Raw genomic sequence first — 27,617 nt, forward strand, 5'->3', positions numbered from 1 at the left:
TAACGTCTTTCCTGAACCACATCGGCTGTGAGGACAGAATTACTGGGTTAAACTAGGCTGGAAAAAACCTCTGTTTAGCAGTGAAAACCTCCCGTCTGTGCACCATGGCTGTCAGTACCTTTGAGTGCTAAGTAGCTTTTATCGATCACAGACCACACATGACAATCAGCCTTGGATTATCCATGAGTTATCAAACCAGTAACTGCATTGTCCCGAAGTGGGAAACAGCAACTTAAGTGACTTCCACTGAGTACACTGATCTCAGTATCCTGCTCAGTAATTGTAAGGTAGCACTGACTGAATTCAAAAACACATTTATAGTACTGGGAACATGCTCATTGTCACAAAAACTGTGACTTGTCGGTCTTACATATGGAGTAAAAAGCTGCCTTATTAGCCAAAACAGTAGTATGAGATTGTGCTCATATGCAAGAAATAACATTTACTGTTAAAACAAGTGCATGCCTTCTGATATACTGCAGAAGATTAAATGCTTTAATATGCATCACAACCTGGAACATGCAGCTTAAAAGGCTCAGACATCCACCAGACAGGGAGGGTCTAACAGAGAGGTGCTGTTGGCTGCATAATTGGAGGTAAAGGATTGATTATCTCTCCAGCTTGAGATAAGATATCTCAGCCGCTAGTTAAATTCCAATCATACTTTTTCTCCAAATATGCAACATTTGTCTAAAATATGTCACCAGACTTGCAGCTTTATGACAGTGGAAAAAAAGAAATTAGAGGATCTCATGCACAGTCATAATGCGCAGTTTAAAAGAACCAGAGGAGTTAATTTAGCACCAGGGAACAATAGATCATTTATATAAAGCTCCACAGCTATGATGACTCATGCACATGCTTTCCTTTTTGGAGTGCTCTTGAATAATACAATGGTACATGGATCCAAACAAACAATATTGTTATTTGTGTGCCAGCCATGTCCTTGTTTCTTGAATCTGTGTCACGCACCTGCCATACCTGCAATCACACTGTGTACATATACAGTGTATAAGCTATACACTGTAAGCATAGACACACACATGCACAAATGAATCAGAGCTGGATGAGTCCCTCCTGTCCTTAGTGCAGTTGACCCTCTAATGCTGCTCGTTCATGCTGAAGTCTGTAGTGAAACACCGTGCACGCTTTATTTCACCCACCCTGACTGCATGGGGGTGGGGTGGGGGGGTGTATAAAGTATTTTATCAAGTTCACAACCTGAACATGCTGTAAACTGTGCACAGTGCAATCCAGATTCTTTTAGAGGAGAGGTAAAAGCACGTGCTGGACTGCAGGCCGGTTTATCTGAGCGGCTAAGGAGCTGCGGAATGAGATTTGTGCGACTTTAAAGTGGATCAGTGTTTTGTAATGAATGGGTTTTTTTTTTTTTTTTTTTTTTTTTTTCGTCGGTGCGCCTGCCTATTATTAGCTACGGAGGCCTTACAGTAAGTGGAGGTGGTTCCATGACGGTCAGAGCTGCAGCTCTGCAACGCGCCGACAGGCTTCAGATCAGCGGTCGTATTTTGAGCAATGCAATCGGACTCATCGCACTGATCCACAGGACCTCTCCTGAAACATCTGCGCTCGGCCGGTCTATTTCCAAGCCTCGATCACCTTACCTTGAAGATGAAGTTAAACGCGAGCTGCCGTCAGGTGCAAGCCGCATCCGATGGAGCCCTGCTTTTTGTCTCGTTCGTCGACCAAGTCCATGCAGCACTTCCTTATGTTGCGGTAATGGCATGTTTCCTGCAAGAGAATAAACCTGGCTTTTATCTTATAATCGCTGTTTTTTTTGGAACGCGGAGCCAGAAAAGCAGGTTCAAGAGTCGGTGACGGGGTGTTACATAACGCGTAATGCAGCAGAGCCTCATGACTAGTGTCTCGGTGGTGGAGGGACTGTTCGGTCCTTCTGGTAGGATATACACAATTTGATCATCTTTGTTGTGGATGATAACTGAGGCTGCGAGCTTATTTCACCGTGATTTGTGTCGGGGGATTGTCTGAAGGCGCTGTTTGGGGTTGTGTACAACATCTGCCCATAGGAAAAAATGATTAATTAATTCGGGAGTTGCGCAGTGTAGACTGTAACGGCAAAGGGATATGAATGAGCAATATTAGAGGTGTATCTCCATAGTGTCATGCAGGCCCAGCCTAAGGTCACACTCTCAGATGTGTTTGTGTATATGACTTCATGGAGCTGAGACAGAGCCTATAGGGATGCAGATTGGGCAGTCAATGAAAGGCTGATTTCATGAATGACTGCAAACGGCAGGTGACCGTGAGGAAAGAAATCATAGTAATCCGTTATAGTAAGCTGCACATCCAACATCAAACTCTTGCTCTTAGAGAAAAATACTGTTTTCTGATCGTCATCCTCCAGAAGCAGAAACGTGGTTAAAGTGCAGAAGTGATGCTGGAGGAAGGGGAGGCAGTTATTTCCTTACAGCAGGAACACCAGGGGTATCTGACCTCATTCATGGGGGGTTGGCTTTGTCTGGGAGTCTGAATATGAATGACTCTTCTGATTAAAGGTTGTGATTCTCTGTGTAGTTTCTCCATGAAGGGGGATAGATGCAGGGTCAAAGCTGGTCCAGTGTTTGAGTATACAGACTGATGGATGGATCTGGGGGTCTCGTGTGCTGTGGTGGCACATGTAAGAACTAGAAATGGAGCTGGACTACACAAGCATGTCAGTGGCCTGATGGCGTTTGAATCTGCTGCTGATGTTTTTTCTGAATAAGAAAAAAGCATCAGTGTCATAGATTGTCTGATATAGGCTGTGACACACGGGCTACAGTTCCCTTGGAAACCAGTCTGGCTACGGTATTCATCAGCCACCATTTTCAACAGACAGAAATAGTCTATTTACCTATTCCCTCCATTTCATTTAATGAGGGTTTATTTGTGGATGCCAGATTTCTTATGCTCATTTTTATGAATTAGGCCTCTGATGACTGACGCTTGACGGTAAGGCTGTTTGGATTGTGATGCAGGAACCATAAATAGAGAAAGGTATTTTAGGCTTGCAGATGGTTGAAAGGATTACAGAAATATCTGGATATATCAGCCTTTGTTAACAAAGAGACCACTTTTCTTTTGAAATATTGTTCTGGTTTAATTGTGACTGTTTTTGCAGTACTGGGCGTGTTGTAAACTCTGTGGATCCCCTCCCCCCTAAACATTGCCCCCTTTTTGCTTGCTTGTCCCTTTAAATTTTGTTCTATATCAGGAACAAGGACAGGGAACTTGTGAATGGGCACGGGGAAGTCACGAGACCATCCATTGATAGCTCTGCAGGCAGAACAAGCAGTGCAGATGAGGAGTAGTCAGTGTCTAATATCCGTATTGATCCATGTTCCTGTACTGTTCGGGACAATAGTTTAGGATTTCAGGCGCTGATGCGGCTTTCTGTGCTTCTTTGTGCTTTGACAGGTCCCAGTTGACAGATTCTGATATGGACTATGAGAGGCCAAACGTTGAAACTATCAAGTGTGTGGTGGTAGGAGACAATGCCGTTGGAAAGACCCGCCTTATCTGCGCCCGGGCCTGCAATGCCACACTGACTCAGTACCAATTACTCGCTACACATGTGCCCACAGTCTGGGCTATTGACCAGTACAGAGTATGCCAGGAGGTGAGTGTGCAAACTCATAATATTTTACCAGCATGTTTTCAAAATGTGAATGTGTTTTGGAGGATTTTAATCTCTAAATATAAAATAAATGTATGCATGGATAAAACTCAAAACACTGAATGTGCCTCATAAGTGTTATAGAACCTGATGATTGCACATCCCTGAATGTGTCATCTTTTAGGTATTAGAGCGCTCCAGAGATGTCGTGGATGATGTTAGTGTGTCCCTTCGCCTGTGGGACACTTTCGGAGACCATCACAAGGACCGGCGTTTTGCATACGGCAGGTGAGGTGTTGTAAAGGTAAGTTTACCTTTGCTTGTTCTGATGTTACTTGAGCTGACAGTTTGTCCTGCGCCTTCCCGGCAGGTCTGATGTGGTGGTGCTGTGCTTCTCAATCGCCAACCCCAACTCTCTATACCATGTGAAGACCATGTGGTACCCAGAGATCAAGCACTTCTGCCCCCGTGCTCCTGTCATCCTGGTGGGCTGTCAGCTGGACCTGCGATATGCCGACCTGGAGGCAGTGAACAGGGCACGAAGGCCTTTAGCAAGGTAGTGGGACTTATATTTGAGCGCAAGAATTTTTAACTGAGAGTCAGTGATTGTTTGAGATTTGTTTTGATTTACTCTTTTCCAGGGCCAGAATTGTCTTTGATGTATTCTGTTGTTTTTCAGACCCATTAAATCCAATGAGATTCTGCCTCCAGAGAGAGGCAGGGAGGTGGCCAAAGAGTTGGGAGTGCCATATTATGAAACCAGTGTTGTTGCTCAATTTGGAGTCAAGGACGTCTTTGATAATGCTATCCGAGCTGCGCTCATCTCACGCCGCCACCTGCAGTTTTGGAAATCTCACCTCAGAAATGTGCAGCGGCCTCTCCTTCAGGCGCCCTTCCTGCCACCAAAACCTCCCCCACCTATAATCACTGTGCCTCCTCCCCCTACCACCACAGAGGAGCATCCAGTCGGTCTTCTGGAGGACCCACACTGTGCTGACGTCATCCTGGTCCTGCAGGAGCGTCAGAAAATCTTTGCACACAAGATATACTTAGCGACATCCTCTTCAAAGTTCTACGACCTCTTTATTATGGACACACAAACGGAGGAGACAGAAAGGCCCGCTCGTGGTCCTCTGTCCGGTCGAGAGCTGCTGATGCGTGCTGCTAGCTTTGATGTTTGCGAGAGCAGCGATGACGGAGACAGGGCCAACCTGAGGGCCTGCACTAGCGATGGGACTCTGAAGGACTCCGAGGGCGGCAGGCGGGGCAGAATGCTCTCCTCGTGGAGCCGAGCTTTCGTCAGCATCCAGGAGGAGCTGGTAGATGACCCCGTTACCTACAGTCCCAGGCCCATGACTGTAGTGCACATGGACCAGTCCATGCAGCTCGGCCCTTTCCGAGCTGTGCTTCGCTACCTGTACACAGGTCAGCTCGATGAGAATGAGAAAGAGCTAATGCACATTGCACACATTGCTGAGCTGCTGGAGGTCTTTGACCTGCGGATGATGGTGGCAAACATACTTAACAATGAAGCCTTCATGAACCAAGAAATCACCAAAGCCTTCCATGTACGGCGCACAAACAGAGTCAAAGAGTGCTTGGCCAAAGGCACCTTTTCTGGTGAGTGGAAATCATTAGTGCACGTTTGTTCATGTGTTCTTCGCATACAGTGGGTGCAGACGGACGTGAGGTGTTGAGGGTCTCACCTCTGTGTTGCAGATGTAGTATTCAAGCTAGACGATGGGACAATCATGGCCCACAAGCCGTTACTCATCTCTAGTTGTGACTGGATGGCAGCTATGTTTGGTGGGCCTTTTGTGGAGAGCTGCACCAAAGAGGTAAGTCAACCTGCATCACTGGATTGTTTGGCTGTGAAATAAGACCAGCAGAGCTCAAGTTCAGACCGGAGTCAGCACTGGGTGAAACATTTATTCTACGTTGTTCATAATTTCAGTGGCATTCTTATTGCCAATCGATTTATAAAGCGATTCCATTTAAAATTTAATTACTTTATAATTACACAATGCACACCAGAGCAAAGATCAATACGTGTACTGACCCAAGCAGAGCACCAATGAACTGAATGTGGTCTGTGCACAAAAGATAATTTAATTCAAGGATTTCAAGTGTTTTCTGTCACAATTAGACAAGCTCAAACGTACTGTAGTCATGTGAGCTCAATTACTTTGTTTTTCTATCTTAACAGACAATAATACTGCTAAAAGAGGATAGAATAAGTACACCTGCGGGTAGTTTGAGATTTATACTTTCATTTCATATGATGGACAATCATATGGCTGTTCAAAGCTATTTTTAGACGTTCTGACCAAGCCAAAGCAGAAGGGACAAAGTAGAGAAATAATTTTATTTTCATTACATCATATAAATACGTAAGTAAAATTATCCTCTCGCTTTCCTAGTACATGCAAAACACCCCTGAAGTCATGACTGTGTCATGTGTTCCGCTTTGTAAGGTGCTGTTTCCCAACACAACTCGCAGCTGTATGAGGGCTGTGCTGGAATATCTGTACACGGGGCGGTTTTGCTCCCGGCCTGACCTGGATGCAATGGAGCTTATTGTTCTCGCCAATCGTCTTTGCCTCCCCCACCTGGTTGCGCTTACAGGTATTACATTTGGCATATTTATTAAACCACAGGATTGTATTACATAAAGTCATTTTGTGTGATTCCTATGCTGACTTGCCTCTGTGTTTCTTTCAGAGCTCTACACAGTGACAGTATTGACGGAGGCAGCGATGATGGGGGCTGACATTGATGGAGATGTGCTGGTGTACTTGGATATGGCCCAGGTAGTGTGACCTGACAGTCATCCCTAAACAGGGACGGCACTTAGAGCTGTTATATAATGCTTCGGCAAATTGGATTTTTATTAATGAGGGCATTTCTCATGGAAAACTGCTCTCCAGGCTGAAATAATCTTTACACCTAGTAGGTGGAGCCAAAGAGTTTCTCAGAGTGCAAGTCAGCTGTTTGGCAAAATGAAAGGCATCTTTGGGGCAGTGGGCATTTAGGACATGGGAGTGTCAGCATGCAGGCTCAGCACTTAAGTTCATCTCATCATTCAGACTCAGATGTGCTTCTGCCTCAGCTGTATTTTGGCCTCAGCTCGAGCTCATCAGCGTCATATGAAAGGCTGGATTACCAGCCGGGCAAAGACCCTCAGGGGCCACATGCTCATGTTGTGGCAGTTTGATTAATTGCTGCTTATTTCATTAATGTGCACCTCTAAAGGGCAAAAGTAAAATGTGAATTAGCTTGTTTCAGGCATTTTGTAGCTAATCTTGAGGCACAGTCTTATAGAGGAGCAGGGGGGTCAATGCTGCCCTGGTCCTATGTAGCTACTGAGTCAAGCTCAAGTATACTTTGTCACCTTCAGCTGCACTCTCGTAGTTGCCATACTAATGTCAGCATGCTAAAATTAGCCTGCTATTTCTAATATGATAATGTAAGTATTAAGGTTAAAGTATAATTGAGGACAGCTGATGAGCAACAACTTAAACTCTCAAACTCTCACAAAATATGTATAAAGCTAAAGCCAAGCCCAGCAGAGCAGATGTAAACATGACGATCTGAACCTGGGGTCATATAAAATGACCGCTGCACTGCTGTCACATTTGAATAAAAGAACAATTTTCATTCATGTATTAATGACCTTGGCTTTTTGCTTCTGCCCTTTTAGGTTTAGCTCAAATAATGAGGTGTCTGCATCCAAAGTGACAATAAAACTGCACAACAATAATGCTTATCATGTACAAAAACAGTTCACAAATGCAAAAATGACAATAAACGCATTTTTATTTTGACAGTTCCACGGCGCCCAGCAGCTCACTGGCTGGTGTCTTCACCACATCTGCACCAACTACAACAGTGTCTGCCGCAAGTTTCCCCGAGACATGAAGGCCAAGTCTACAGGTAACACACGTGATCTGGTGACACGCCAGCAAATCTTAATGTCCTCTCATTCATACCAAACACGAACCTGGCACACAGTTTTTTGGCCATTTGGCCGTTTGGATGTTTAATGGGCTTTAGGGAAAATTTGCCAATTTAACTAAAATATGTAAAACCCCAGGGGACCCAGTCCACTTCAGTCAGAGTTTTTAGCACTTCAGAAGCAAAATAATTATTTCTGTATATCATCAAAGACACCGAAAAATGAGTCATCATTGCCCACACTGTACTGTTTCATCAATAATCCAGAAAGATGATTGTATCATCTGGTTTTTACATTGCACCACTGTCTAAAATTGCCCATTACTGTACCATGCAGCCAGTTTATAGTGCTGCAAAATCAGTAATTACGGTACGCTTGTACAATAGTTTCTTAACTTTAATAGCATCCTTTATGGATGCTATTATTTTCACTGCCATACATGATGGGAATCCACGCAGTTTTTTTTTATAGTTAACTGGAAAACATTTTTTGCTTTAATGTATCATTATGAAGTAAATGTTGATTGTGCAGCGTAATAGCTATAAGATAATGACACCATCAGTGTTTAAATTGGTTCCCTGTCAGCCTGATTTCACTACGCAGCTCTGTCTGGTACAATCTCTCGGGAAATGAAGGCTGACTGGTGACCCAGTCAGTCTGGCACCGTTTCTGTCTGCTTTCATGTCTCTATTCTAGACTCAATGAATGAGTGAACTCACCCTTTTCTACTACGGCCTCCGCCTCCATCCCAACACCAACCCCTGCTGTAGTCAAACTATGTTATTACTCCATATAAAATTACAGTTAAATACTAAATTAACTAAATTAAACAAATACAGTGTGTCGTGTTGTTGGTTATTGCTTGTCAGTTTAGTGCAACAGTTCAAGCAGTATATAAAATGTACTCTGATGTATTGCTAGCACAATTGTAATTGTGGGAAAAATGTGCAAATGTCACTTAAATCCAATGCAGCATTTTGAAATTCCTAAAACAGTTTATTCCGATGCAGAGAACCAAGAGTACTTTGAGAAACACCGCTGGCCACCTGTGTGGTACCTGAAAGAGGACGACCACTACCAAAGAGCACGCAAAGAGCGCGACAAGGAGGACTACCTGTACCAGAGACGCCAGTGTAAACGCAAGTGGCTCTTCTGGAACCTTCCTTCCTCCCCAAACTCAAACTCTCCTTCTTCTGGCTCGTCCGCTGTCATCTGACCATGTGGTAAGGCCAGGTCCACTCTGGAGTGAAGAACATCAGTGTGGATGCGAGTTGTAAAAGATACAGTAAAAGATAAGCACTGCTGGCTTGGTTTGCCCCAATTATTCAGGCACAGTTTCTCCTCCTGTTTGTTTGCCTCTGCAGTCAAACGGCACTCCTCCAGGTTTGCAAGGTCAGCTCAATCTGGTGGTTAAAGAAATGAGTTTTGTTCCTTAGATTTTTAGCTCGGTGTACATGAGACTCAAACCTCAGTGATAAGAACCTCACTGACAAATGGCACAGTGTAACTGGCGCAAATAACAACTCATATCGATTGTTATGTGTTCCACTAAGTTTTATGTTTTAAAAATAGGACTCTGCTGGCACAGAATTTTCCACCTATGATCATAGTTATCATCAATTAACCTGAACTGATAACCAAGTGCTGCTTATCAGCTGCAACAACCAGCAATTCAACACAGAACTTCTCAGTCTCAGAGATATAACACTTTGCCCTTAAGTGTTTGTACAATCTACCAAACTATGTGTACAGTATGATCTCATCGACAGGATGTAACAGTGATATAGCCTGCCAGGAATCAGTTATTGAAGACATTCACCCAAACCATGCTGATCATGATCGCGTACGCAAAAATGAAAATACTGTAACGTTCCAATCCTGTTTGTTTTTGTTCAGTCACTCTATTTCTGAATGTTTGTGTACGGCTTGCTCAGTTAAAGCGATGTGAGTCTGGCCACACTCAGCATTTACGTATTGTGATCGTGTGATCTGTGGCCTCTTGTCACAAAAGGGCTTTAGTTTACATGAATGCATTCAGTGTCCTGAGACACAAGAGATCCCAAATCAAGGAAAATAAATGTATTTTCTGTAAAAATGCCAGCAAAAAACAAACCAGATCAGTATTATTTCCTATGTGTTGCTTGATGAGGCTTGTTAGCACACTTTCCCTGAATCCTTCGGGTTCACCTTCAATGGTTCCCTCAGCTTGATCACTGTCAAACAACACATGATGCATCTCAGAGCCAATAGCAACATTTCCAGAGCTGAAGTGACCACATGTACATTAGCTTCCCTCTCTGACGGTGTGCTTGATGCATCTGCCACCGATGGTGATTTGGCCTTTAGAGATTTAACTTAGTTGATCAGAGGATGCCCCCTGACTGTCTGCAGTTGGCTGTGTAAGACTTGTACATGCAGGAGGCTTCCTCGTGCCTGGGTGAAGTCATCCATACTCTTCTCCACACCTCGAGCACTTTCCGGACGCTCCTCCACAGAGACACACACAAGAACCTCCAGTCGCAGCATCCTGGTGAACGGCACTAAAGACAGTATGGTGTCATGAGGCGCTGCGGCAAATGAAAGAAAGGAACTGGTGTGGCTCCAAGACCGTGATATTTAAAGAAACACCATGAAGAGGTTTAGATCAAATCACTTTCCATGATTTGTGTTGCATACCTCACAGTATATGTTCAAGATTGTCATCTACTGTTGTACTTGATTGTAGGTTGGACTTATAAGCGTGGTGCTCAGTGAAGATGGGTAGTATTGTAAATTGTACAGAATATCAGATGAACTGCAAGTAACTTGCATCACTCTAATTTGCAGTTACCTAATATTGTGCACTGCAGGCAGTGAGCAGAATCATACAGTATTACTGAGTAATACATATACTTAATATAGACTTGACTTATCCGACTTGCATTTAGTTACTGTGCAGCTACAAACTGTTGTTGAAAATACCTGAATACTCATTGTGCTGACCTCCAGTTACATCTATTATATACTGTAGTATACATGCAAATTACAGGCAGTTCAAATGAACAGTGGACTAATAATAAAATAGGATTACAGTTCAAAGTAGACACATGTTTATATAAACGACATTAATTACTTATGGTGCATCCAAAAGAAAAAAAACAACAACATACCATTGTTATCTAAAAAAAGGTCAATTCTGATTGCAGCATTTGCTTTTGCAGCATATGTTCAAGAAAGGCTTGCTTTAATCCTGCGTATGATTGGTTCTTCTTTTCCATACACTTTTTGACTAGACAGATATTTAAAGCCCCACAGAGTGGTATCAATCAATTCAGTGACAAAACCAATTTCTTGCTTGCATTAACTCCTGACTTAATAACCACACTGCATGAACAGGGCTCGCTGAAATAGATAAAGTTTATTCACTGTCATGTAAAGTGTAAGATATAGATTAGTAGTGGTACTGGTGCTCTAAGCAGTAGCTTTAAATTGTTCTCAATTACATTACCTTTTGTCTAGTGCTCAGTAAACATAAGAACTGTCATTTTGAATATCTTAATTGATCAATATTTTGGCACACATGGTCAGACATTAGCCTGAGGGATGGGCCTCTGGGAGTATGGCACTCTTTAAGAGCCATCTTTATCCTAATTCTGCAAGTTTTAATTCATTAGATGTCCAGTTTTCACTCAAAATACACTTTATTATAATAGTTTAACAGCAGGAGGGTCAATATTGTTCTAATTTGCCTTGGTGGTGTGATTGATGAATTTCATACACATGCATTTCATTGCTCAGTACATTGCATTTATCAATGAATCTTCTGCTGATGTTTTGCATCAACAACACCTCATGCCTTAATGTACAGTGTAGTGTATGGTATCGAATGTAAAGTAGTTTTACTGTGGTTACTTGTTTGTTTGCTATATGTTCAGTTACCATGGTGCTCTCTAGGTTGTGTGTTTATTCGTAAATGTACATAACTCATCACTTGGATGTAAAGCAGTCGACGTATGATTCGGGAAGTTCGCTGTGTGTTTTAGTTTGAACACTGCGAAGGTTTTATGTTCTTTTAAAGTCGTAAACACAAAACTAATTAAGACTATCAAGGCCACACTAGACTAACATGATGACAAACCATCAATTCGTGACATTAACCATGAAATGAATGCAGGGATTTCAAATTTGTTTTATTATTTTGAAGTTGCTTTATGCTGATGAACTCCGATTTTGGAGTCTGCATAATTAAAAGATGCTGAGACATTGCAGCCATTGGAAATTGTATTGTTACTCAAACATGTAAATAGTAATTGTGTGATGACTTGCAATTCAAACTTGGCATAGCAATTGACACGAGCTGTTGCATAGTTTAACATAGATACTGTTTTTTGTACTATGCATACTGAAATGTCTGACTTTGAAACTACAAACTTGCACTGCTTTGTAGCACCAGGTTCAATTCAAATTGCATCAGAGGGTATAGTAACATCATTAGATACTAGACAACATCAGGTAAAAAAAAAAAGAAGAAAAAACAGAAAGAAAAAAAAACACAACCCAGATTAGATCGTAAATTGCAAAGAAGTTGTCACTGGGCCCTTTTCCATATGTTTGGGTGCTAATATCACCGCTGCAGAGAAGCACAAACCAAAGGGAGCTTTAGCAGCACCAGGAATATATATATGCTGCACAATCACTACTGCATAGTTTAAGAGGCCTTGTTCAGATATGGTTGAAAATTACATATAAAAAACAACAAATTAAAAGAAAAAAAAAAACTTGAATGTTTTCTCAGTGTTCAAAGTCTAGATGACATTTTCCTTAGTCATCAGGTATTTTTGTTCTCAAGAGCTGTTTCTATTGTTTGGGAGCTGTAAATCTGAAATTCTGTAGCATGTGTTCTTGCAAATGTGTAAATAATATTTACTAAATAAAAAGAAGATGAGTACAGTTTGGGTACAGCGCCAGTCCTCTTTTAAAGCCCTCTTTTTTAAAGGTGTCATACGAAACTTTTGCAGCGCACAGGTTAGCAGGACGGTGCCGTGTGCAGAGGCGGCAGCTGCAACCCGGACCTGAACCCGGAGAGACGAAGAAGAAGCAGAAGCAGAAGAAGAAGAAGAAGAAGAAGAGGAATAATAAGAAGAAGAAGTAGAAGTAGTAACCTGCTACTAAACACCGGTGAACAACTCCAGAGATGGTAATGTTTACAACAACAAATTAATGTAGCTGCCCTGCGGAGACTTCAGTTTGAGCGGTGATATTTAAAGTCTGTTTTCTGTCTCAGCAGACAGACACCTGATATATTGAACCGGGTCGACATGAAACATTAGCCTTCAGTTTGATGCGCAGTATAAATATAAACTAGCTTAAACACGTCAAAGCTAACTTCGCGCTGATGTGAGTATTTTACTGCAAATTCAACTAAAATTGCCCTCACGAGTCTGTGAAAATCATTTTAAGGTGGGTATAGATACGTTTGTTATCAGGAAACAACTGGACGTAATACCGGCTGTATCCGCCTTGAGGCAGGATGTCGCCAAATGAAGCCAATAAGTTTAAATAGAGAAACGCTCCAGCTGCGCGCCATACGGGCGTTACAGGTAGTTAAATGCTGAAATTGAGAAGTACTGATTGTGACCAGTGTTATAAAGTAAACCAGGCCCAAAATCTTCAGCATCCCGCGTCTGAAGTGTGAAGATTTGCTTTTCTTTGTCTGATATGATATCATACTGAATATCATTAGGTTTGGAATCATTCGCACTTCATTTTTTATATTACATTCATTTTTATTTAAGTTTTTCTCTTTTCCTACTTTCTTTAGAGCAAACACAATTTTTTAATGTCTGTTTTGGTCTAAACAAGATTTTGAGTAGGTCATCTTTTGCTCTGGGAAGTGGCATTTTAAACTATATTGACAATTTATAGATCAAATGATTTGAAGTTTGGGAGATTGTTGGTAATAAAGATAAGTGTTAGTTGCTGACCTGCATTAAAGTTGTGAATTAGAAATGCTGGAGTTTCAGTCACTTTCCACCTCTGACAAACACGTCTTTTATTTACTTTTTAAGAGCTGTACGGCTTGACAGATGAATGACAGATGAATGACATGCAACCTAACCTGCTACTGAGCTGTCATTTATCAGAAATGACAAGCGGTCAGCATTGGCAGGCCTCCTTTGACCTTGACTGTCAGGACATAATTGGCTGTATTTCAGTCAGCCTTTACTGCTTGGTAAAAGAACAATACTAAAATCAAACTAACAGGTTTAGAAATAAAACATTTCCAGTATTTGTCTGTTGTTCTGCAGACTATGCCGGCATCGTTTCTGGTCTTATGTGCTTGTGTTTTGGGGTTTTACCACGTGGAAGCAACACTGGACACCCTGAGCTCTCAGGATTCTTCTTTCTGTCAGTAAGTATCCTATAACACCTCACCGGGCTGTGGCCATACTGTACTTGCAATGACAGCTAAACAATACACAAAACATGGTAAAGACAGAAGAATCTGAACTGAAGTGTAATTTGCTCTCTTTTTAAGAAAGTTGCCTGTGTTAATATCAAGATGCGAGCCCGTTCACCTTTCTCTAAGTACAGAATATAATACAAAATAGTGCAGAGTGAATCTCATCTTTTATCTAAAGTGGTGGACTGGAGGTGATCTATCCAGGACTGGACATTGACAAATGCCTCATAATTCCAAAGGACCTGAAACTCAGAGAAAAGGTCAGCACAGTTTGGAAGAGCCCACAGATTTACTTCTCCGGAGCACAAAAGGTAAGAGGTGTGTGTGTGTGTGTGTGTGTGTGTGTGTGTGTGTGTGTGTGTGTGTGTGTGTGTGTGTGTGTGTGTGTGTGTGTGTGTGTGTGTGTGTGTGTGTGTGTGTGTGTGTGTGTGTGTGTGTGTGAGAGAGAGAGAGACAGAGAGAGAGAGACACTGTGCTCATGTTGTTTCGGCATGTGCAAACTACAAGTATTTTACACGTTCCATGCATTTTTACATTCCTATCTTTTGAATACTAAAGCTATGTACTGCAGGCTTTTCTGTTCACCTCTGTTGTTTCCTCTCTCACTAAACAGAAGCATCTTCCTCAAACCTCAGACAAAGAGGTCTGAGTTATGTTTTTTTTTTTTTTTTGTGGATTCGTAGGAACATTGTGTACATTGCACTCTGTGTGAAATGTTGTCATGCACATGCTCATTTGTAACACTAGAGTGCAGTAATAGATAAGACAAGCTGCCTCTCTACCTCAGCAGAACGAAATTGAAGTTATTTTCACAAGAAGCAAAAGTTTCACAATATTTTGAAGAATTTTCTGACATTAAAATTCACTCATTTAAAAAATGGTGACTGTTCTCCAGTTGTGAGCTTCTATGCCACTTTGTGTTACCTACATTGCCTGCACTGATAACTGATACACTGTAATGCTCTTTGTCACCAGAGGGTGGTGCTAGCACATCATACTTGTAAGGCCTTGTGTGAACAATTGTGTTCACTCAAGGTAATGCCCCGTCTACACTTTATACCATTCAGAATGTCAGATATCACAAATTGTCAGGTAGGTAATACTGAAATTGACGTCCTTAATTCAGTCACTGATTTTGACGGGTAAATGCTCTCATCTCTGTTTCATTCTTGTGATGCTACAAAGAAGAAATCCCCGTCCCTCACTCAGGTGTCATTCCAGTTATTAAATTGAATTTCAGCAGACAGCACAGAAAGCTGTGTGTGCATAGAGGACGAGTGTAAGAACCAGTATTTTTTAATGGTAGCTCATGTTTCATAATAAAAATGTTTCTGTAAAAACTCAAACCATCACCTTAAGACAAAAATCGATTAGTAATTGGAAATCAAATCTTTAAAGGAATTACCTGTAATTGAAAATAATGCAGTAAAACTAGTTTGAAGTTTGCGTGTTGCGTTATAATGTTAGATGCATTCATACTGTGCTTATGTTAAATATGATTTAAAAGATAGAAAAAATGCAGTGCTGATGACAAAACAAAGAATGACATTAATGTTACAGCCCTTAAATAACTTCTACAGCACATAAACTGTAGTGAAAACCAAGTTTAGAAAATGGGTTGACAGTACATGAAGTAGGGCTTAAGTGACGTGTTGTATGTTCCTCTTAAAATACTTCCTCTTGTCGTGCCAGATAGAACATCATCACAAAGACTTATTCAGATGATCTGAGTAGTATTCCTTTATTTCTGTGTGTATTTTTAAGTGGATCATGTTCAGTGTGGTTTTCTTGTTGAGCGACAAATTGAGAGAGTTCCATATCCGCAGAACCCCTGCTGAAGTTGACAATGAAATTACATCAAGCGCACAGCAAATTCTATATCTGTAAATTGAAAACTTAAATTGAACGCCACCTCGATTTAGGAGCTAGTTTATGAATTCCACAGCTAAGCAGTCTAGCTTGAACATGATCTATTGCCCTTCTCTTGCCCAAACTCCATTTGATCTATGGTCGTATTATCTATAATGCTGTCTTACATGATTCTCTTTTATTGCCAGAATCTGTGTCAGACAGCAAAACAGATTACATGTTGGATTAAATCAATACAAACTTTATTTACTGGGCTTTGAAATGTAATTCTCCATTTCTCTTGACACATAAGTAAACACGCACTATTGAAGGATCAGATTGCTGCCTGTGGTTCTGTGGTTGGTCTTCTGGTCCACCACGCTTTCTGTCACCGTGCCATGCTGCCAGCACTGCTGCTATTCTCTGCCACTCAGCCCTTGTACCCAGTAGTAGGAATACAGAACGGTGGCCGCTCTTGCTCAAATCCACCCACAGTAACACCCACTTCATTACTGGGACGGGATGCATGCCTGCTGAGTAATTGTAATGGAGCGCAATGGGCAGTAGTCCCATAAACCCGCCTCTAAATAGGTGCTCATGACCAAAAACAAAAGCAAAGGGCCACAGAAACTGCGGATTTCTGTGTTCAAACTTCAGAGCAGCGATTCACCACTTGAACTTATGTGTTAGCAAAACCTGGCATGTGTGTTGATGAAGCATTTTTAGAAATCCTAATTACATTCAAAAGCATCTACAGTTTGAAACGAGTGGGATATGTTCTGGCTAATGGGACGAAACTATAACAATGTGACTTGGTTACAGTTTCATAAATAAAGTTAGTGCAAAGTGATAATAAATTAAACAGACCTGACAATGTTCTTTTATGGGAACATGTTTAGAAATTATTGTAATAAGTTTGAGGTGCAGATTGTCGAAGGTCAGCACATAAGTTTCAAAATACACAGACTTTGGTTTTATGAATTAACCTCTGAGCTCTACAAAGAAAAACAGTAGAAATTGAAACTGTCATCTGCTTCACTTCCTGTTGATGGATTTCAAATACTGTACCACATTTCACAATATATAGAAAGAAAAGTTTTGCCCTTCAGGACAAAGCTGGTGTTTCAAGGGGAATTATTACAGATTATGAGATTAGAATTTAGATCCACTAAATGTTAAACAACACCATGTTGAATGGATTATACCACACAGGGCTACAAATGATGGTGGTCATTTGTTGTGGAATGCTCCAAAAACACTTGTTTGGAACATTCCACAGGTAAACATGTTCATTGGTGACAGGTGATAGCGTCATGATTGGGTAGAAAAGGGGCATCCTGGAAAGGCTCAGTCGTTCACAAGCGAGGATGGAGCGAGGTTCAGCACTTTGTGAACACATGATTGGATGAAAGAGATTACTATATGGGCTCAGGAACACTAAAACTGTTGTCCCAACTTTTTTTGGAATCAGGGTTGTAGTAGGAACCAGAAGAATCTGTTAGCTTTAGTGATATCAAGAATAATTGTCAAACAATTAGAATGACAGGCAGAAAAGACTCTAATATGCTAATTTAAGAGCGTCCTGTTTATATAAACCAAACTACCAAAAAGATATCATGTTTGACATGTATACTGTAGGAATGACTCCTGGCACAGCCACATAACAAGGATCCCAATCAGAATTTGACCTCTGGGAGTTAGACGTGGATTAGGAACGTAGCTCAAATGCTCAGCAGGTTTAACATGAGAGCCTGTGCAAAGCTGTCGTCAATCGTGGTTTTCCGAACAGCTTTTACATTTGATCTTCACTGATACCTGGCTGCATAAAGTGTCTTTGACGACACTAAGCCAAGCTCTAATTGAAAGATTCAACTTTTAAAATCGTCTTACTGTGTTGATAAAATGGGGTCTCAGGGGTCAAGAGGTCAGCCCACTCTTGAATTATATCAATAAAAATGCTTGGCACTGATCACAGTCAAATTTCACTTTTAGTAAAATCCTGGTACCTGTACAAAAGATCTTTTTATACATTAGACTGCAACAGCATTACTGTGTTAATTATTAATTGTTTAATAACAGCGCAAATTGATTATGGACAGCTGAAAATAGTTTCTAAAGGTTGTATCAACCCCCATGTCCTGTTTAAAATCCAAACTCTCAGGGTCTTAGTTCAACATTGTCTGCTTTAAATGACAAAATGCTTTTAGGAATTTTGTTTTCCGAGAACACAAGTTTTTTTATGCTGATAGAAGCTCTTTGGAAAACCAGCAAACTTGGCCAAAGGAAAGAAAGCCTGTCAGATAAAGCTTTGCTTGCAGAAAAGAATAGTGAAAATTAAGATGACTCCCAAAATAACCAAAGACCTCTGAACTAGAAGGGATTAAAAGCTCTGTATGTATTTGGATACGTGGCAGTTCGTCCAGGTGTGCTTTTGGCAGGTTTCCACCTTCTTAAACCATCGTAAACTTTGTGTTTAATTGAGCTTTTAATGCATTTTGTGAGCAATATTTCTTTTTTACTTGCAGAGTAGTTTACTACTAATAATGCACACAGAGTAACTTGGCTATACAGTTATTTAGGGGTATATATATATTTATCACTAATACCTGTATTTCCCCAGGATAAATTTGCCTTCACATCAGTGCACATTTAACCAAATGAAGCCACCTCAATCAAAAGCAATGCCTCTGGTCTTTTTCAATTATCTAATTAACTTATTTATCATAGAGGGCAGAGAGGTGGGTCTCATGTCCATCTATGAGAGTATTCTTCCATTTGATTTCTGAGATTATGCGACATATTATTTAAAATAATTACCTTTATTTTGATACGAGCATGTTCGTTTTTCCTTGATGCAGTTGGTGTAAACAACCAGGCCACTGGAGCTATCTTAACCTTATAGTTATTCCAAAAGTGGAGACAGTTTTGGAGGTTTTTTTTTTTTTTTTCAGTAAGGACCATAGCCACAGGGCACATTCTTAGACATGGGGGATTTCAAAGCCTTGTTTTTGGGTAGACATTTCTTGCATCTGGTGGATGGAATGAGGGTTTAAACCATTACTGCGATTAGAGCTGCCTCACTATGATCTCTTGAGCTTGCTTACTGCTGCTAATAGCTGTTACCTCTCTATTTCCCTCTATCTTTTTTCTTTTTCGCATTCTCTCTCTCTGTGAATGATTTTTATGCTTTGCTAAAACATGTGGGGGCGTTGAGAGAGGATTTAAATGCAACGATCCCCCTCCTCTTTTTTTTGGTGAATCTCAGCGTTCTTTTCTGCAAGCCTCTGATGACGACAGGGCAGCTTTAAGCCTGGCAGTGCCCACGGCAGGCTGCCGTCTCAGCGCTGCCCACTCTCCTCTGTGTTGGCATGCTGGAGAAAGCGAGGGTGGGGTTCCTCTTTAGCAGACCCTGTCATTCCTAGGAAAGCCTACATGTCCACCCATGCAGGATTCCTGATAGGTCTTCATGTTGGGGATGTGAGCACAGAGATAGGGATTTTTTTTTCTCAGTAGGCGATCGCCTTCATTCAGCGAAGAGTCAAGGATGTATATTTAGATGAAAAGACAAGGCACTTCCTTGAGCCTGCATGTGACAGCAAGGGTCAACAAGTGAAACATGTTCTGTAATATCCATCTAATTGCATATTCAGTGTCATCAGGTGGGTGTTTTTGGCTCTGCTGGATTAAATGAGCGCGTTTGGCTGAGATTCAGAGAGTTTATTTCCTTAGCTAATGTTCCCCTTTGTCATCATAACACCCTGTTAAGCTGACCCGTGTCCCTCTCCATTCAGTCATTGCCCATTACTACACAACATATATGATTCATGCAGGCTTCTGAAGAGGCAAGAATTACAACCTTCTGCTACCAGGAGCACTGGATTGATTATGCATATACAGTGGAATGAAGAGAGGCAATAAACCTCCTAAGCCACCTTTCTGCACAGACGAAGAATAATTTGCACCTTGTGAAGCATGTGTGTGGCATGCAGACCACTACAGGTGCACAAGTACTCTTACAGGCTGGTATGCCACAAGGTTTCAGTTTTGCCCTCAGTTGGCAGGACTGAAGGATATGTGCAGATGTCTCTCATGCATAAGTGAGATTGCACCTGACACATTTATGTCTCATAACCAGTATTTATATATTTTCTTTTTTCTCTCACCTCCCTTTCCTGTTTTCTTCTTCCCTCGACTCACCCATGCCTTCACTTGTATACTGACAGCCTATTTTGTTTTTTGAAGCTACCCTTTTGTACCCTGCTGTTGCAGTAGCATGGTATGCCTTCACCTTACATTTGGTCTAAGAGCGTAGGCAGCAATACTTTTACTCTGTGGCTATGAGTAAAATATGATTTCAATTACCATGAAAATGTATTGTGTTATCAATGGGAGGATAAGAACAGATTAAGGAAGCTCTGGGATGCTCTTACAGATGACAATGGTCAGGTTTCTATGTAAGCAGCGGTATTGGAGAAAATGATAGATTTTCACCGTTTCACAAAAGCTCTGTGGAAAGGAGGTGGTTCAACGTGTAAAGCCTACTCAACCGACCCTGATATGTTTAAGACGAGGTTATTTGCTTTAATACATCAGAACTGTTCTAGTGCCGATAGAGAGGTCAACTTTTTTTACATAGCAAACTGAAGTAGTAAATATGCAACCATCCATTATTAAAAAATGTGCAAGTTAATTTTCATGTTAGAATCATGTGCAAATTTCCCACCTGGTACTACACATGACAATTATGAAATTCATTAATTAAATCTAAATTTGCAAGGAGGCTTGTGCACAGAGGCAATAGCAAAGACTTAGAGAAGAAACGGGTCTTTAATAAAAATACCGCCTGAACCTGTGCCTCCTGATTATTATTCAGTATTCACACAGAAATTCTATCTTGTCAGTTCATATACATTGACGGCAAGATCTGTTCAAACAGACATTCATAATCTGCATGGGAAGTGCATCTGCTGCTGTGGATACTTAGACAAACATACAAGATTAAATTTCTATTTATATGAGCCACAGAAACCTAACATTTACCAGGGAATCATTGTAAGATCTGGAGACGACTGGGTCGCACTTTGGCACAGTAAGAAACTTGTACCTTTTATTAATTTGATCTGTCCAGTGGGGAGATGTCTGCAGCCTCATGATCCCAAAAATACCAACCTGAAAAAATATTCAGCTGCTTTGAGCTTTTTCCATTTTGTCGTTTTACCTTGTGTTTTGTGTGATCTCAAGGAATCTCCAGGCCTTTCATCTCTTGATGTTTCAGGACAGATATTGAAATATAAATTTCCATTTGGATTCTTAGCTGTTCAGTAATTTAAATGAAATAAAAAGTGTTTTAACGTAGACTCTCCTCAGGACTTTACAGACAGGATTACTGTGGTGCTTATGTTTGAAACTGAGGTAATTGACTTTTTTTCTTTGACAGCCTCTTTTCTTTTAGAACTAAGTAATCACAAAGTTAAAAGTGATCACGTGAAGTTTACTTAAGACCCAGATGCTTGGCTTAGTGGCATTTTGCCCAAAATGTTTTGTGCTTCTCATTTGTGGTCAGGCACAGGGTTTAGTTACAGTTGTGTCCCAATCCTCTGATTCACCTTCTTTAGGAACAGCTTCAGGGCTGCTCACAATGCTTAACTCTCCATAATGCCATCCCCTTCATCTCCCCAGTGGTCTTATTGTCTTAACTCTGGATGGAGAAACAGTGTTAAGAAAAACAGGTTAATACACGTTTGGCACACTGAAAGTAAAGTATCTTTTCAAAGATGCACTCTATTCAAGTTCTTCTTTGGAGAATGTTTTTCCATCAGATGATTCCCTTTTCTCCCAACTTGTTTAGTTCCCTCGTCGGCCTGTTTTTTAAGATATATTACCAGTGATTCATTTTGCTTTTGACATTAAAAGGCTGTCGCTAATGGTAGCAGCAATCAGGGGTCCATTGATGTGTTGATTGATCTGAGAACAGGGGATGATAAAACTGCCTTCCTTGTCATTTTCCTGATCCTGTAGTTTGGAAGCAGAGAAAATGTTATGCAAATGATTTGTTAATCCCTTTACATTATTTGTTCCATTTCTCCCTTTCGTTTTCACACTCAATTTCTAGCACAGCGAGCTGACAGGCGGACACCCTCAGATTGCTAATTCTTAAGATAGAAAAAAGAAGTCAGCCACCCATTTTGTTTTTAGAATATACTTGATTCAATTAATTAATTTGACTTGAATGATTTACCTGAAAATGCACAGAGATCCTGAAAGCCCTTCAAGTACTTCACTTTAGATACCTTCAACTTTAACCTCTTTCTCTTCTTCTTTGTGTATGAGACTTAAGTCTAAGCCGAGAGAGCAGTGGCACATGTGACCAGTGTTTTTTTTTCTATAGTTTTGTTGTCCCAAAGGTTGGTGTTAAAAATAATAAGAAAGAGGTGGGATGGTCTTAGATTCAAGAAGCTTAAAATGCAAAATCTCAAATAAGCCCAATTTTCCCCAGCCAATCGCGTTGCATTTTGGTGGGTTTGTGTTGATCGTCTCAACTGACTCACATCCCGCCCCTCCCCAAATAAAAACACTACAGATTTACGTGGCTTTTCAAAAAATGTATCTAGACATTTATCCAGCTTAATCTTCTTAACATATTAAAGTGATTTGCTTTACCCTGAAGTGGCTGAAGCTGCGAGCTCACCGCCCCTCATGGCACTAAGACCTGAGACGCATTGTGGACATCTTTACGCTCTTGAATAAGAGAGAGGTGGGCAGAAGTCAACCTGCTTCTCAGCTGTGGAGCTGTGGCTGTCCCCAATGTGCGTCCATTTTATTTTTTTTTGTTCTGTTATTAGTCCAACTGTTGCACTCAGTCAGTGTTCTTAGGCACATGGCTCTGCCAGAACTGCCCACACTGTGGTGTGGAGGTTTGGAGCTCTCAGCTTTTGAGCTGAACTGAAAGAGCTCTCTCACAGAGTAGGTGTTGGCAGGATGCTTTGTTTCTTTCTGTGAATGTCATGAGAGGTATGGATAATGAGAAAACTGAAGCACAGTGATGGCATGATTTATCTGGGTGCCAACTTTATGCCTGACTGCAGATCTGGGCATTTTCGGATAGACGATGTGCTTAACCTTTTCTTCAGACGCGACACAAATCTGAGAATCGGTAGTGACGGTTACAATGTGTTTTTCCTTAAAACACCACTTCACAGGCCGGGCAGCTGAAAGGTCTTGGTCAAACTCAAGTACTGCTAATGTCCTTATTTGGCATAATGCTCTATGGATGTGCTTTAGGGCATTAGTCTTGCCGGATCACATCAGTAGAACTGTAAGTTTAAACTTGGAGACATTCATTGTAGCTGAAGCCTGAGTCCATTTATTGTCTTCGTGGTATTTAGCTTCATGTCTGTCAAAGTTAAATCAGACATGATGGGGTCAAAGTAAATGTGGCTGTCCTAGAAGCATAGTTAATTTTATTATAGGAGCGTTAAGAGTTGCCTGAAATATAAAGGCATTTAAAAAAAAATGCTCTTTGTTTAATTTCATGGATAAATATCTTTTTTATGATAAACAGAGTTTTTGATGAAGGATTGTTATATTAGTTACCAAATTAAGGCAGCCAAAGCTATAGCAATGTATGACTTTTGTCAAGGACATCAACACAAAACTTTTAAAAGTCTGTTCTGTTTTCAAGTTAATCTGAAATGTGTTGTGTGCCTTGTTTTGGTTTAGGTTTTCTTATGTAACATAATGCCTGTACTCAGTAGCTTACTTGCCACTGTGCTGTTCATAGCAGGTTTTCTCACTTTTTCACAATCTTTGGCTCAGTTGTTACTGAAATATTTTTTTTACATCTTGAAAACAGGCATCTACATTAGTCCACTATGGACCTACATAGTGACAAAATATCAGAAAATTATTAAGACGTCTATAACAATTTCCTTTTGTTTTGTTCAACCAATCCAGAATAAAAAAAATATGCAGTTACAATCACATAGGATAAAGAAATGCAGGAAATCCTCAGATTTGAGAGAGAACTTGAGAATTTTCCTTACTCATGCTTGAAAAATTACTGATTTATTTTGTGCTAAATCAAATAATCAATTGATTATTTCAGCTCTAGTTTCTTGCACTAACAGCAGTTATGTTTTTCTGGCTTCATTTACTACGATCTATTCCAGACTTGTCATTGGTCAGCCAGAACAGAGGGTGGCAGGAGGTAGTGGGGCTGACCAGTAGCACAGAGAATGGAGAAGTCCCCGCATCACCTCAATCCAGTCCTGCTCAGCCTTGAATTTGAAGCCCTAGTTTTTGTGGCTCAGTGCTTGTTTTTGATTCTGCTTGGTGACAATGTGTCAATCTATTCACAATTACTCTCTTGCCTTTTTAGTTTTTATAGCCTTGCTTCTGTTTATTTTGCTCCTGAGAACTTTACTTAATTTCTGTTACTGCTTCCAACCTTTTCATGTAAAGACCTTGTGATTTTGACTGCAATCTTCTGTCTCCTGCATTCAGTCCAACTTCTTCTTTTGAGTGAAATGAGCATTACAACAAAAACAAGACAATCATGAAAGATTATGTGAAGCAATTGCCAATCAAGGAACCATGCTTGGGATGCACCATGCCTTACCAGAGCAAGTACAGTTTTACAGACTTTAAGAGCATTTCAGCCCAGCACCTGCAGTCTCTCCTCCTGGAGACCCAACACTGTTGTTGCTAGTTGCTCCTCCCAGCCAATTCCAGGTTTCACAAACCCTTGATTCCAGCTCCCCATCGGTATGCTGGTGATCCAGGCCTGTCTAGAGTCTTTTTTAGTGTTCTTTAGTTAGTGCTACATCCATTACAGTTGGTATCTGAGCAAGCCAAGGTAACGTATGTAATTTATTTGTCTGGCAAAGCTCTGGCTTGAGCTACTGCTCGATGGAAACAGCACGTAGAGTTTATTGCTTTTTTCAGTGTTTTTGAGCATGCTGTTGCCGGACCATGTGCAGCTAGGTGAAGGGAATCAAACAGCTGCTGAATATGCTCTAGAGAGGAAATAGTCAGAAATGTCCCCTTTGCACTCTGGCTTTGGAGAGCAAGTGGCATAGTAAAGCCATTGCTATGGCCTTTCACCATGGCATTGGAGATAGGGTGAAGGATGAGTTGGTGTGCAGGGATCATTATGCCAAAATGATCTGGAGCCACTTGTGTGTCTGACTGTCCAAATCAACATCAGGATTTAACAATGGAACAGAGAGCAGAGACTTTAGAGTGACTCCTGTGCACTGTCCTAAGAGGCTCCTTCTCCAAATCACCACCTCAGAATGAGGAGCCTATGAAACTTGGTTGCACCAGCTCAGAGTGTAGATAGCAAACTTCTTGGCTTAGGTGTTGTCTGGTTTTGAACCTTACTTTTAACCATGTCCGACGATCACAGAGAATTCATTACCGTCTAGATTCTCTCCTCTCCTTGGGTGACTTCGTGACTTCTGCTTTGTTACCTCCTGTGTTTACCCTCCAGTCTCTATCTCAACAGTCATGACCAGCCAGTCTACATTTGTTGTTTCCAAGGATCTCTCTGAGCTCTCCAGGTTACCTGCACAATACCAACACCTGGCCGACGTCTTTGACAAGCAGGGAGCTACCATTCTGCCAGCACAATGGCCTTCACACTGTGCCATCGACCTCCTCCCTGGAGCCCCGCCACCAAGAGTTAAATTGTTGTCCCTCTCTATGCCAGAGTCTAAAGCCATAGAAACTTACATCAAGGAGGCTCTCCAATATAGTTTCCATCCATCCTTCCACTTCACCTGCTGGAGCTGGGTTTTTCTTTGTGGAAAAAAAGGACTGAGGACTGTGTCCCTGCATTAACTATTATGGCCTCAACAAGGTTACAGTCAAGAACAGGTACCCCTTACCTCTTATTTCTATAAACCCACAGTGTTCACTAATCTGGATTTGCACAATGTATACAACTCCAACATCTCGAGTGGCCAGTATAAGTATCTGGTCATTCTTTTCAGGTTAGCAAATGCTCGGCTGTCTTTCAAGGCTTTGTATAATATTCTAAGGGATATGCTAACAGACTTATGTTTGTCTACCTGGATGAAATCTCAAGGAATTCAAGGAATCTTTAGGAAGATTTGCATCATGTCCAGATGCATCATCTTGCAGCAAAGCTGGAGAAATGTGACTTCCACACCATCAGTGTGCCTTTTTCTGGCCTATATCATCTTCTCTTCAAGCATTCAGCTGGATTCAGGCTAATTGAAAACACTGTAGGATTGGCCTAAACCTACCCCACTAAAATGTGCAATGGTTTTTGAGGTTCACCAATTTCAATTGCTAATTCATATGAAATTTCAGTTCTGTTGCAGCACCCATTGCAACTTTGGCTCAAGGTTCTCTCAGGAACCTACAATGGACTCCAGAGACCCAGAAAGCATTTGACCATCTGTGAAGTAAATTGTCAGCAGCACCAATCCTTGTCCACCCCAACGTGGAGATGGACACTCCTGATCTGGATGTGAGATCCGTCTATTTCAGATGTCAGAGAAGGGCAACCATTTGCACCTCTGTGCTTTTATGTGGGAACCTCAACCCCAGAAAGGAACTATGATGTTGCTAACCAGGATTTGCAGGCCATAAAGCTACCATTGGAAGAGTGTAGACACTGGCTGGAGGGCACTTCCCAACTATTTGCATCTGGACTTATCACGACAACCTTGTCTTCATTAGGGAGGTCAAGTCTCAGGTTCTTCAATGGGGTCCCTCCTCCCACCTCACTGTACATCCAGCATGGCACGCAACAAAGTTCATCAAAGTGTTCTGATGGCCAACCATAAAGCCAGAGGTAAGGTACTCACTGTGAAGCTGACAACAACGATAATGATGAGGGTTGTGTTCAAAACCCATGGACATTTCCATTGGACATTGACACCACCCCTGTGAGGGAGATAAGTGGTTCACGTGAACCAAATTTGTACACAGTACATTCATGACCTCCTCCACCGGTATGTCACCATTGCAATGTTGACAATTGTACAATCATAATAGCTTGCCCTTTGCTTCATTTGTCCTCTCAGGATCACCAAATACATCAATCTGGTAAGCTACAGGCTTGCACTGGGAATGGAAATGTATGTTTGTCCAAATTTTCAGGTTTCCTTGCTGAAACCTATGCATTTTTGCCCTTTGTTCCCTGTCTCTGCTTCTCCTCTGGAACCTTACTTACCGGGTTCAGCACCACTTGGACTGTCTGGCCTACTTGGTCCAGTACAAGAATTTGTGATTTTGACTGCCATCATTTGTCTGCTGCATTTGGGTCCATCTTCTTTGTGAGTGAAATGAACATTAAATAAGCTGTTTTGGTGATACATACATCAAAAGAATGTAAGGTTGTTGTCCTCTGACTAAATGTTGTTTTACTATGAAATAATTAAACTAGATGACGATATAAAACATGATGCACAATAATAGTAAAAAAATATAATTTTGAATGTTTTCCCTATACACAGAAAAAAGAGTTTGCCTTTGCATCACTGAATTACCACAGTTTGTTATTATCTGTAATGTCCCAAACCTTAGAAGATAATGAGATAATTTATTCTGCATCGGAAAGTTTGCATAACATACAAGTACAGTTTGCAGGAAATGTTTCTGCTGCAAAGTAGAGAATATTATTGCATTAGATTTATGATAGAAATTATTGTAACGCTCAATGCAATTAACCTGCGAAAGAGTGACAACACAGTGATTACTCCTCCCTC

General features: G+C 41.1%; 2 protein-coding genes across 3 annotated transcripts in view; both read left to right on the top strand.

Moving 5' to 3' along the window:
- The first annotated feature begins 1,595 nt into the window (after nt 1–1,595).
- Nucleotides 1,596–9,432, top strand: LOC139333137 (rho-related BTB domain-containing protein 2-like). The gene is made up of 10 exons (XM_070965418.1): nt 1,596–1,734; nt 3,436–3,637; nt 3,819–3,922; nt 4,005–4,190; nt 4,314–5,254; nt 5,354–5,472; nt 6,109–6,259; nt 6,356–6,444; nt 7,462–7,567; nt 8,600–9,432. The coding sequence occupies exons 1-10, from the start codon at nt 1,673–1,675 to the stop codon at nt 8,803–8,805; spliced, it is 2,166 nt and encodes a 721-aa protein (XP_070821519.1). The 5' UTR covers nt 1,596–1,672; the 3' UTR covers nt 8,806–9,432.
- Nucleotides 9,433–12,631: 3,199 nt separating this feature from the next.
- LOC139332886 (phosphatidylethanolamine-binding protein 4) overlaps nt 12,632–27,617 on the top strand; it is a 56,097-nt gene continuing 41,111 nt past the window's right edge. The window contains exons 1-3 of one of the 2 annotated variants that reach the window (XM_070965052.1): nt 12,632–12,765; nt 13,877–13,980; nt 14,210–14,342. In XM_070965052.1, the coding sequence (XP_070821153.1) occupies nt 12,763–12,765; nt 13,877–13,980; nt 14,210–14,342 (240 nt within the window). In that variant the 5' untranslated portion in view covers nt 12,632–12,762. Of the gene's footprint in view, nt 12,766–12,936; nt 12,966–13,876; nt 13,981–14,209; nt 14,343–27,617 lie in introns of those variants that run through there. The other variant, XM_070965053.1, reaches the window with a different exon arrangement.

Source organism: Chaetodon trifascialis, chromosome 6 (genome assembly GCF_039877785.1).
Source record: "Chaetodon trifascialis isolate fChaTrf1 chromosome 6, fChaTrf1.hap1, whole genome shotgun sequence".
Taxonomy (NCBI): domain Eukaryota; kingdom Metazoa; phylum Chordata; class Actinopteri; order Chaetodontiformes; family Chaetodontidae; genus Chaetodon; species Chaetodon trifascialis.